Source organism: Sebastes fasciatus, chromosome 6, assembly GCF_043250625.1.
Source record: "Sebastes fasciatus isolate fSebFas1 chromosome 6, fSebFas1.pri, whole genome shotgun sequence".
NCBI lineage: Eukaryota > Metazoa > Chordata > Actinopteri > Perciformes > Sebastidae > Sebastes > Sebastes fasciatus.
In genome coordinates, this window is record NC_133800.1 from 36,154,738 (window position 1) to 36,167,932 (window position 13,195).

Below are 13,195 nucleotides of genomic sequence, written 5' to 3' on the forward strand. Positions count from 1 at the left end.
TTTTAATCAGCATGAGTTCCTGGGAGGACAGAAACACACTTAACAAGAAGTGAAAGACTACTACTAGAAACATGGGGGAAAATCACTTCACTTATGTATCGCAATTTCTAAATAGATGTTTTAATGCCAGAATCGATATATTTGCTTCATCTTAGTCTATGTGGAGGTAGAAGGAAGTTACCGCTTTTATTGTGGTAGTCTGAGTAACGTGACGTCATATCCGTTCCGTATCCGTCAACCAAAACAAACCTCAGAAAGTAGAAAACGTTGGCGGGTCAGCGTGGATCCGACCTGCACCCTCACATGTTAAATCCAGCGTGGTAAACACTACACATCCAGTAAAGGATGGAAACACTTTGGGGTTCACACATTGACAGGAAAAGCACAGCTAGACATCACGGCTAAAGTCATCAAAAAAAGTTATTACAAATTGTTAAAACCAAAAAACTTGATACAAGATTCAATGTAGTTACCTTTGGACAGAGCAAGGCTAGCCGTTTCCCCGTCTCTAGTCTTTATGCTAAGCTAAGCTAACCAGCTGCTGGCTGTATAGCTTCATATTTACAGTACAATCGTCTTATCTAACTCTCTGCAAGAAAGCTAATAAGCGTATTATAAACATCCGTATGTTAACGTTGTCACTCCTCTATAGGTATCACAGGCCTGTGTCTCTAGCGCTAAAGCAGCCTGCCGTTGTGTAGTGTTGCTGTGATTTTCTGAGTGTATTGTAGGCTTTTTTAATTAAGAAACAGTGTGAGAAAAGATGATTTGTTTGAAGCATTTAACACACGAGGGAGCAGGGCTTGTGCTTTTATTGTTATTTTGCTGTGCGACTATAGCTGCTGTGTGGATTGCGGATGGAGCGGTTGTTATTCTGGGTGTCTGAGGGAGGGAAAAAAGGCGTTAACGGCATGAACAGAAATCACCGGGGATCGGGATTCTTCTTTTATAGTTAATTTGCTTTGTGATTTGGCAGAAGAAGTCCTGGGTGGTCTTTGTCAGCAGCTGTGTGGGAGTTAACAGACGGTTTTCAGGGCGCACTGAGGATCCTGTCTTTTGTTTTATTGCTATTTTGCATGATAAATTTGCATTGTTTATCAGGGTTTTAACATAAACGCAGTGCAGCTGAAACAAAGCTCCTCGTAATACCTGGAGTACACACACTGTTAGCATGGGACGCCGCAGAATAGAAGCTAAAACCCAAACCCTGAAGTACTGGTGAGCTGCTCCCTCTACGTATGGAGCCACATCGGGACCAGAGGAGGGAAACTTACTGTAGGTGTGACTTTATAGGGACAACAGGGAAATACCACATCGAGTCATTTCACACAAATCATTTGTCCCCCTAAATGAACTCTACCAAGTAAGAAAGTATGAGATACTTTCACATGTTTCGTTCATGAGCATTTTGTCTGGCCTCTAGCTTTCCAGCTGTGACCGCTCCGTCCTCCGAACGGCGATGACCTCATTAACGTTATGGTTCCTTTATAGTGTTGGGTTTGAATCTGAAATATTGCAAAATAGGCGCTTTTGCTTTTCGCTTCGCATCGCCTTGTCTGTCAACTCTGTCTCGTCACGTGTGTGTGAAATATGACTCCTGCTTCTCTGACCTGAGACTGCGTATGGAGCAGATGCATTCACTGTCAGTTTGTAGCGTCCGTTGTTCGACTTTGTATTGATAACACGACGCAGATACGCCAAAATTAACTAAATGGGTTTTGTTTCTGTAAAATTAGCAAGATGACGGTGGAGGCGGTGGGTACGTAATGTAATCGGTGTGTGCCCGACCACCCTGTAACACCGACGACCGCAACAAGCCTAATGCGAACCGTACCCGAGTACGGTACGGAGCGTTCACACTTATCAGAACAAACTGGATTTTGGGGTCAAGTGTACTCTGATCCAGGACCGGGTCTCCGATGTGAGAGCACCCTTATTCTAATTTTCTTTATTGTAGTAAAAGAGCATTGAAGAAGAAGACAAAGAATATGTTTTGTTTTTCAAATAAAAGGCTGGATAATAATTGATTAATCAAAATAAGAATTGATAGATTCATTGATTATCAAAAGAGTGGTTAGTAGTAGTCCTTTCTGCTGATATCCGGTGCTGGAGCTGCTCTGTAACCTTGGCAGTAACCTCTGCAGTTTAAGCTGCAGTAGAAGAAGAATAGCAGAGGGATTTTAGAGAAAAGCTCCGAGCACCGCTGAGTCTTTTGTTTTTCTCTCCAGAGAAGTGAGAGGAAAAAAGGTTTTCTTGTCAGATTTGAAAGCGACCTTTTACTGAGTAACTGATTGATCTTCATAATAACAGAAGCACAACTCGTCTATCTGGGAAACCAAAACGCCACAGAACAGCTCTGCGTCGGACTTGACAAAAGCGCTGCTGTTTCCCCGAGTATTTACAGACTTGGCTTTTTTTAACTGGGAAATCACTCCAGAGTACCGCGCAGTGAGATATCTGTCAAGTCTGTAATCTTTATTGAGTCATAATGGCGAGAAAAAAATCCTTCATCGCTGATTGCTGCTGCTCTCTCAGCAGAATTATTTCCCAGAGCTGTTGTAATTGGGACCATAATAAGTGGTGGAGATAAGAGTGAGGGCTCTTATAGGCACCAATGACTTAGTATTTCATTACTTGTAACCATGGTGATGACAGCAGTTAAGATCACTCGCACGCTTTGAGAACTGAGAAACGGCGTTCTGGGTTTTATGAGACTCTGCTGGAGAGTCGAAGCGGAGTAGGAGTATGATCCGACTCCGGTCCTTTCCCCCTTCTGCAGTGTTTGTCTGAACCATCACTTAGAGGTCTTCATAAACTTCATTTTGGATCCAATCTAATTATGTTCGGGTGTATTTGAACAAGGTGTGACTGCCCCTGGTAACTCTATCAGCTCTAACGCCAAACTACACATGTGGCAAGACTTATTAGAGACAAACAACGCTAGAATTCTTTAATAAGACAGTGGAAAGACAACCTGTCATTTTATATACTACATGAGGTTTGGCCCAATTGGAAAAAGTCGTCTTTGTTTGACTAATCAGTTCATTCATGTTAACAATAAACCCAACAACAATTTAATGGCATCATAATGTTGAGTATCTGCTGGATGTTTTTAACAACTCTCAACAAGTTCAGAGATACTCAAGTAAGAGATCTGCGTTCGAGATTTCACTAAAGTAAAAAATACAAAAGTATTAACAACAAAATGTGCTTCAAGCATTAAAGTAAAAGTACCTCCTGAGCAGAATGGTCCCTTTCAGAGAGTTATATCATTATTATATATTTGAATATTATTATTGAGCAGCATTTTGTGTTCCAGCTGGTGGAGGTGGAGCTCATTTTAACTACTTCCTTACTTATATAGTTATGAAATTTAATCTATTTGATTTGTGTACATAGACATGAATTTCCTTTTTTTTTCTCGTGACGCTCAGCACGACTTTCAACAACGTGTTTTTCGTGCGTTTTCCCTACAAATCTCCAGCAACAGGTGACGCACATGTCAATTTCCGCTCCAGTCTGGCGACAAAAAAACAAAACCTTGTTTTTTCTTGTAAATTTTAGGGGTGTAACATCACAGCGATCTGGATCGATGTATCAAATTATTGATCAATGATCCGATATATCGATGCAAAGTGCAAACATCAATACATATAATCTTTAAGACTTGTCTTTATTTTGAAATTCCTATGGCACGTCTGTGTCACCAGTTTCAGTCCAAAGTGCACCTCCTTCCTACAGAGCCCAGTAATAAAACTATTATATCATTAGGGTTATAGCCCCGAAGGGGCATAACCCTATTGAGTTTGCGTGAATTTATTATTATTATTATTAGGGTTATAGCCCCGAAGGGGCATAACCCTTCTAAGTTTGCTCCGATTTGTTATTATTCTTATTATTATTATTATTATTTGTTGTCTGCCGCAGCGGCGCAATTTGCCGTGAGCTGGAATGAGCGAGAAACATGAAACTTGGCACACTAACTGGAAATGATGTGCAGCTGCTTCTCAAGAACTATGACCCCAATCGACCACATGGTGGCGCTGTAATTAACGCCCAAACATGCGATTTTGGCAAGGCCACGCCCCGCACACCGTAAGTCCGATTGACTTGAAACTTGACACACATGTGCAGCTCCGTGTGATCTACAATAAAGCCTCTGGGACCACTAAAGTCCGCCTAACTAGATTTTCCGCCATATTGGATTTTTGGAAAAACACATTTTTGACATCTCCTCCTAAACCGTTGGTCCGATTTCTACCAAATTTTCTGAGGATCATTATTGGACTAATGTCATCTAATGTTGCATAAAGCGTGTTGATACCTCATTGCGTTATGAATCTGTTGACCAACAAACTTTTCAATGGGAGGAGCTTAGCAGGAAATTGGCCATAATTCATGGACCATTAATCCAATCATCACAAATCTTGGTAGATATCTTCAGTACGTGTTTGGGAATAGGCGTACCAAAGCATTTTCTGCTTGACCCATAGGGGGCGCCAAAACTGTCAAAAACTTATATCGCAAGATCCGGTGGACAGAATTTTATCAAATTTGATGCACATACTCTGGGGGCAAGTATTAACCAAGATCTGAAGTGTGATATTGATCGGTGCATGTGGGCGTGGCCTATTCAGCATTTTATGCTAAATTATGCCTTTGCTCAATTTGCTGTGAGCTGGAACGAGCTAGAGACATGAAACTTGGTACCATAACTGTACATGATGTCATAATTCTTCACATAAAATATGAAAACAATTGGCCACATGGTGGCGCTATAAAATTTTTCACGGCCAGCCCCCTCACACCATAAGTCCCATCGATTAGAAATTTGACAGACATGTGCTGCTGAATGTGATCTACAAAAAAGTCTCTTGGACCATGACAGTCCACTGACTAGATTTTCTGCCATGTTGAATTCTTTGAAAAACACATTTTTGACATCTCCTCCTAAACCGTAGGTCTGATTGCTGGCATATTTTCTGCGAATCATTATTGGACCAGGCTCATCAAAAGTTGCATAAAGCTTGTTGATATGTCATTGCGTTGTGAAGATATTGACCAATTCATTTTTAAGGGGCGGGCTCAGCACATCAATAGACCTAACTTCACAAGCCTTTGGCCCATCGTCTCCAAACTTGCAGCATACGTTCACAAGAGAAGCTGAAACATCCGCTGAAAGTTTCATTGAAATCGGCGGCTAGGGGGGCGCTTTGAGCGCGAAAGGCTATAACCCGCGAAATGCCGCTTGCGGCTTTAATTAGGGTTATAGCCCCGAAGGGGCATAACCCTATTGAGTTTGCTCCGATTTATTATTATTAGGGTTATAGCCCCGAAGGGGCATAACCCTATTGAGTTTGTGTGAATTTGATATTATTATTATTATTTGTTGTCTGCCGCAGCGGCGCAATTTGCCGTGAGCTGGAATGAGCGAGAAACATGAAATTTTGCACACTAACTGGAAATGATGTGCAGCTGCTTCTCAAGAACTATGACCCCAATCGACCACATGGTGGCGCTGTAATTAACGCCCAAACATGCGATGTTTGCAAGGCCACGCCCCGCACACCGTAAGTCCGATTGACTTGAAACTTGACACACATGTGCAGCTCCGTGTGATCTACAATAAAGCCTCTGGGACCACTAAAGTCCGCCTGGCATTATTTTCCGCCATATTGGATTTTTTGAAAAACGCATTTTTGACATCTCCTCCTAAACCGTTGGTCCGATTTCTACCAAATTTTCTGTGGATCATTATTGGACTAATGTCATCTAAAGTTGCATAAAGCGTGTTGATACCTCATTGCGTTATGAATCTGTTGACCAACAAACTTTTCAATGGTCGGAGCTTAGCAGGAAATTGGCCATAATTCATTGACCATTAGTCAAATCATCACAAATCTTGGTAGATATCTTCAGTACGTGTTTGGGAATAGGCGTACCAAAGCATTTTCCGCTTGACCCATAGGGGGCGCCAAAACTGTCAAACACTTATATCGCAAGATCCGGTGGACAGATTTTTATCAAATTTGATGCACATACTCTGGGGGCAAGTATTAATCAAGATCTGAAGTGTGATATTGATCGGTGCATATGGGCGTGGCCTATTCAGCATTTTATGCTAAATTATGCCTTTGCTCAATTTGCTGTGAGCTGGAACGAGCTAGAGACATGAAACTTGGTACCATAACTGTACATGATGTCATAATGCTTCACATAAAATATGAAAACAATTGGCCACTTGGTGGCGCTATATACATTTTCAAGGTCAGCCCCCTCACACCATAAGTCCCATCGATTAGAAATTTGACAGACATGTGCTGCTGAATGTGATCTACAAAAAAGTCTCTTGGACCATGACAGTCCACTGACTAGATTTTCTGCCATGTTGAATTCTTTGAAAAACACATTTTTGACATCTCCTCCTAAACCGTAGGTCTGATTGCTGGCATATTTTCTGCGAATCATTATTGGACCAGGCTCATCAAAAGTTGCATAAAGCTTGTTGATATGTCATTGTGTTGTGAAGTTATTGACCAATTCATTTTTAAGGGGCGGGCTCAGCACATCAATAGACCTAACTTCACAAGCCTTTGGCCCATCGTCTCCAAATTTGCAGCATATGTTCACAAGAGAAGCTGAAACATCCGCTGAAAGTTTCATTGAAATCGGCGGCTAGGGGGGCGCTTTGAGCGCGAAAGGCTATAACCCGCGAAATGCCGCTTGTTAGGGTTATAGCCCCGAAGGGGCATAACCCTATTGAGTTTGCGTGAATTTGATATTATTATTATTATTATTATTTGTTGTCTTATGCCGCGGCTCAATTTGCCGTGAGCTGGAATGAGCGAGAAAAACGAAACTTTGCACGATAACTGCAAATGATGTGCATGTGCTTCTCAAGAACTATGACACCAATCGGCCACATGGTGGCGCTGTAATTAACGCCCAAACATGCGATGTTTGCAAGGCCACGCCCTGCACACCGTAAGTCCGATTGACTTGAAACTTGACACACATGTGCAGCTCCGTGTGATCTACAATAAAGCCTCTGGGACCACTAAAGTCCGCCTGGCATTATTTTCCGCCATATTGGATTTTTTGAAAAACGCATTTTTGACATCTCCTCCTAAACCGTTGGTCCGATTTCTACCAAATTTTCTGTGGATCATTATTGGACTAATGTCATCTAAAGTTGCATAAAGCGTGTTGATACCTCATTGCGTTATGAATCTGTTGACCAACAAACTTTTCAATGGTCGGAGCTTAGCAGGAAATTGGCCATAATTCATTGACCATTAGTCAAATCATCACAAATCTTGGTAGATATCTTCAGTACGTGTTTGGGAATAGGCGTACCAAAGCATTTTCCGCTTGACCCATAGGGGGCGCCAAAACTGTCAAAAACTTATATCGCAAGATCCGGTGGACAGAATTTTATCAAATTTGGTGCATATACTCTGGGGGCAAGTATTAACACAGACCTGAAGTGTGATATTGATCGGTGCATGTGGGCGTGGCCTATTCAGCATTTTATGCTAAATTATGCCTTTGCTCAATTTGCTGTGAGCTGGAACGAGCTAGAGACATGAAACTTGGTACCATAACTGTACATGATGTCATAATGCTTCACATAAAATATGAAAACAATTGGCCACTTGGTGGCGCTATATACATTTTCAAGGTCAGCCCTCTCACACCATAAGTCCCATCGATTAGAAATTTGACAGACATGTGCTGCTGAATGTGATCTACAAAACAGTCTCTTGGACCATGACAGTCCACTGACTAGATTTTCTGCCATGTTGAATTCTTTGAAAAACACATTTTTGACATCTCCTCCTAAACCGTAGGTCTGATTGCTGGCATATTTTCTGCGAATCATTATTGGACCAGGCTCATCAAAAGTTGCATAAAGCTTGTTGATATGTCATTGTGTTGTGAAGTTATTGACCAATTCATTTTTAAGGGGCGGGCTCAGCACATCAATAGACCTAACTTCACAAGCCTTTGGCCCATCGTCTCCAAATTTGCAGCATATGTTCACAAGAGAAGCTGAAACATCCGCTGAAAGTTTCATTGAAATCGGCGGCTAGGGGGGCGCTTTGAGCGCGAAAGGCTATAACCCGCGAAATGCCGCTTGTTATTATTATTATTATTCGTTGTCTGCCGAATAGGCGCAATTTGCCGTGAGCTGGAATGAGCGAGAAACATGAAACTTTGCACACTAACTGGAAATGATGTGCAGCTGCTTCTCAAGAACTATGACCCCAATCGGCCACATGGTGGCGCTGTAATTAACGCCCAAACATGCGATTTTGGAAAGGCCACGCCCCGCACACCGTAAGTCCGACAGACTTGAAACTTGACACACATGTGCAGCTCCGTGTGATCTACAATAAAGCCTCTGGGACCACTAAAGTCCGCCTGGCATTATTTTCCGCCATATTGGATTTTTTGAAAAACACATTTTTGACATCTCCTCCTAAACCGTTGGTCCGATTTCTACCAAATTTTCTGCGGATCATCATTGGACTAATGTCATCTAACGTTGCATAAAGCGTGTTGATACCTCATTGCGTTATGAATCTGTTGACCAACGAACTTTTCAATGGGAGGAGCTTAGCAGGAAATTGGCCATAATTCATTGACCATTAGTCAAATCATCACAAATCTTGGTAGATATCTTCAGTACGTGTTTGGGAATAGGCGTACCAAAGCATTTTCCGCTTGACCCATAGGGGGCGCCAAAACTGTCAAAAACTTATATCGCAAGATCCGGTGGACAGAATTTTATCAAATTTGGTGCACATACTCTAGGCGCTAGTGGCGCTTTGAGCGCGAAAGGCTATAACCCGCGAAATGCCGCTTGCGGCTTTAATTATTATTATTATTATTCGTTGTCTGCCGAATAGGCGCAATTTGCCGTGAGCTGGAATGAGCGAGAAACATGAAACTTGGCACACTAACTGGAAATGATGTGCAGCTGCTTCTCAAGAACTATGACCCCAATCGACCACATGGTGGCGCTGTAATTAACGCCCAAACATGCGATTTTGGCAAGGCCACGCCCCGCACACCGTAAGTCCGATTGACTTGAAACTTGACACACATGTGCAGCTCCGTGTGATCTACAATAAAGCCTCTGGGACCACTAAAGTCCGCCTAACTAGATTTTCCGCCATATTGGATTTTTTGAAAAACACATTTTTGACATCTCCTCCTAAACCGTTGGTCCGATTTCTACCAAATTTTCTGCGGATCATCATTGGACTAATGTCATCTAACGTTGCATAAAGCGTGTTGATACCTCATTGCGTTATGAATCTGTTGACCAACAAACTTTTCAATGGTCGGAGCTTAGCAGGAAATTGGCCATAATTCATTGACCATTAGTCAAATCATCACAAATCTTGGTAGGTATCTTCAGTACGTGTTTGGGAATGGGCGTACCAAAGCATTGTCCGCTTGACCCATAGGGGGCGCCAAAACTGTCAAAAACTTATATCGCAAGATCCGGTGGACAGAATTTTATCAAATTTGGTGCATATACTCTGGGGGCAAGTATTAACACAGACCTGAAGTGTGATATTGATCGGTGCATGTGGGCGTGGCCTATTCAGCATTTTATGCTAAATTATGCCTTTGCTCAATTTGCTGTGAGCTGGAACGAGCTAGAGACATGAAACTTGGTACCACAACTGTACATGATGTCATAATTCTTCACATAAAATATGAAAACAATTGGCCACATGGTGGCGCTATAAAAATTTTCACGGCCAGCCCCCTCACACCATAAGTCCCATCGATTAGAAATTTGACAGACATGTGCTGCTGATGGTGATCTACAAAAAAGTCTCTTGGACCACGAAAGTCCACTGACTAGATTTTCCGCCATGTTGAATTCTTTGAAAAACACATTTTTGACATCTCCTCCTAAACCGTAGGTCTGATTGCTGGCATATTTTCTGCGAATCATTATTGGACCAGGCTCATCAAAAGTTGCATAAAGCTTGTTGATATGTCATTGTGTTGTGAAGTTATTGACCAATTCATTTTTAAGGGGCGGGCTCAGCACATCAATAGACCTAACTTCCCAAGCCTTTGGCCCATCGTCTCCAAACTTGCAGCATATGTTCACAAGAGCAGCTGAAACATCCGCTGAAAGTTTCATTCAAATCGGCGGCTAGGGGGGCGCTTTGAGCGCGAAAGGCTATAACCCGCGAAATGCCGCTTGCGGCTTTAATATTTTAGATGTTTTTTGACAGTTTATATAAATGTTATTGATTGTGTTAATTAAACATATGAAAAAAAAAAATATCAATTGCAGGCCCCTGAATTGAATTTAACCAAAATCGTAACGTGGCAGACTTTGTGATGGCATCAAATATAGAATCATTGTCCAAAGAATCTATATAATATTGTATTGCTACTTGTGATTTACACCCCTTTAACATCAGAGAGTTTTTTCTCGCAAATTTAGGACTTTATAATCAAAGAGAATATTCAAGTTTCTTTCTCGTAAATTTGTCAGTTTTTTCTCGTAAATTTACAACTTTAATCTCTAACGTTAACCCCCTCCCCCGGCTCCGTATAATTTTTTTTGTTACCTTCAATGGCCTTAATACGCCGTCATAATTACCGTTGGTATATGTGACTAACACAGACGCCAACAAGAAAACGTTCATGGCGAGGAGCGCGAGCTTCATACAGCTTTCCAAAAAAAAAAACGTCAATGTAACAGAATGTATCTGTAAAATCCTTTTAGCTGTTTCAATGAGATGATTTCTGTTCCATTCAAGTATTTTGTAAAGCTGTGGGAGGCTCCTCTCCAAGCGGAGGTGGTGAGTAAAACATTGATCAACTGACACAAAGGACATAAATATGAGAATAACACCAAGGTTTCCCTTAAATATCTTGTTAAAGCTTAAAACCACAAAAATCAATAAATAATCTGCATATTGCTGATCCCCATTTTAGTGAAGCTGATCCCCACAGAAGACTTAAACAGCATACAAATCTCATTTCCTGCATCAACAGTGAAGCCGTTTTTTTGTGTTCTAGTCACCCTGGATGAGCTCCAGTAATGTTGCCTTATTATACCGCTGCAGACTTTTTGCCAAGTCGCTCTGTGCAGAAGTGGCAGCTAATTATAATGTGCAGCTTCTGTCTGTCTGTGTTGGTTGGAAACATTCGTCCCAACGAGGGTGAAATCTTTTGCCTCTTACAGACTCCACCAGTCACAGTGAATTAAAATAGACGGCGTGAAAAAAAAAGATTTTTTAAAGTCTGGATATAGTTGAGAGATGATTATCTGCCACTCCATATTAGGAAGTTGGTAACAGCAGACTGTGGGTAGAATAATGAATGGTATGACATTTGGAGGAAATGTGTCCTCTTCTAAAATGTACCTCCATTATACACTGGGGAGGGATCCAACATTAAAATAATCACATGTCACACCTAAATTTCAGTACATTTAATGAAACGCAGCTCATTATCTTATCTTCGTTTTTATTAACTTATCTTCATTGTAATCTTCTTATCTTCATTGTAATCATCTTATCTTCATTATTATCTTGTCTTCGTCCTTATTATCTTCGTTGTTATCTTATCTTCGTTTTCGTTAACTTATCTTAATTGTTAACTTATCTTCTTTTTTGTTAACTTATCCTTGTTTTTGTTAACTTATCTTCATTGTTATTACCTTATCTTTGTTGTTATTAACTTATCTCTTGTTTTTATCTTATCTTCATTATTATCTGATCTTCATTTTTATTAACATTTCTTAGTTGTTATTATCTTATCCTCATTTGTATTAACGTATTGCAGTGTATTGCAGTGTTGTAGAACTTGAGATCGATCTTGGTCTCAAGACCATTTTTTGAGGTCTTGGTCTCGTCTCAGAATTATTTACTCGGTGAACTGAAGAGAAGTGATTTCTAAACTAAAATGTCATATTAGCATGCATTTTTTTCAACGAATCCGCTCCTTTTCCCTCCAGGTAGACCCCATGTTCACAGTACCAGCTCCCCCTGCTCCAGGCCACCCCGGGGCCCCCGGATCCTCTCTGCCCTCGGCCCCTTCGTTCTCCCCTCCGGCCCTGCCCACCTCCAACCCCAAGCAGCTGGCGGTGAGGACGAGGTCTATAGGCACCAACACCCAGGATGGAGGCGTCTCTGGAGCACTGGAGGGGGACTCGGCCTGTCTGGGGCCCTGCCAGCCCGGGACCAGCGTCAACCTGGAGGGCATCGTCTGGCACGAGACCGACGAGGGTAAGAAGTAGTTCTGAAAAGTGATTAGTGATCTCTCACTAGTGAACGCTCTGTGGTAACAAGTTTAAAGGGTTGGTTCACCCAAATTACAAAAAAGACCTATATTTTAGTGGTGTCTGTACACAGACTTATGAGAGATCCACTTCTGATATAGTCTGTGTTCCTTAAAGCACGAAAAAACTACATTACTATTTTTGTGGATGGAGTCACAGGGTCGTCGTCTCTTGAAAGATATGTTGCTGTTGAGTTTTTCAGTTGTCATTTTTCAATTCTTTTACTAGCACAACCGTAGTTCCCTCCTTCTGCTCGGTATTGGGTTGGCTGTAGAAAATCAAGGCATGTATTTTAAAAAACAGATCTTTCTGCATGGCTAAAATGCAACTAAAATTAAGTAGAAAATATGTCTTTTAAGTAAACTGACCCATTAATAGTGCATACTTTATGATTTTAAGGCGTCAGGGCTTTGACTGCCTTGAAAGTAAAAACAAAAACAGATTCAGGAATCTAAAACATTACGCTGACAATGGCTGACATTTATTTGTAGTTTGTGGCCGGTGGACTGAAATATGCAAAAACGCTGTTAATCTCCTTTAAAGGTGAAGTGTGTAGGATTTGACGGCATCTAGTGGTGTGGTTGCAGATTGCAACCAACTGAGTACCCCTCTGCTCACTCCTCCCTTTCCAAGACTGCCGTAACGTGAGCCTCCGAGTGCAAAACCGTGGTAACGCCGTTCTCCTTGCTCAGAGGTCATCCTTACCATAATAAACATACTTTAGGAGCAACAGACGGCAGCTGGCGGTACCGCGGTTTAACACTCTGCGGCTCACGTCAACGCAGTTTCACAAGCGTGTCGGAGAACTACGGATTACCTTCAGGTAACGTAAAACTGTGAAAGTCTCTCTAGAGCCAGAGTTTGATTTGT

The 13,195-nt window shown here is 41.6% G+C and overlaps 1 protein-coding gene across 2 annotated transcripts in view; it reads left to right on the forward strand.

The window, feature by feature from the left end:
• Window positions 1-13,195, forward strand: part of znf608 (zinc finger protein 608) — a 64,386-nt gene that overhangs the window by 28,637 nt on the left and 22,554 nt on the right. For both annotated transcript variants that reach the window (XM_074639557.1, XM_074639559.1), the window contains exon 3: window positions 12,002-12,272. In XM_074639557.1, coding sequence (XP_074495658.1) covers window positions 12,002-12,272 — 271 coding nt within the window. The remainder of the gene's footprint in view (window positions 1-12,001; window positions 12,273-13,195) is intronic.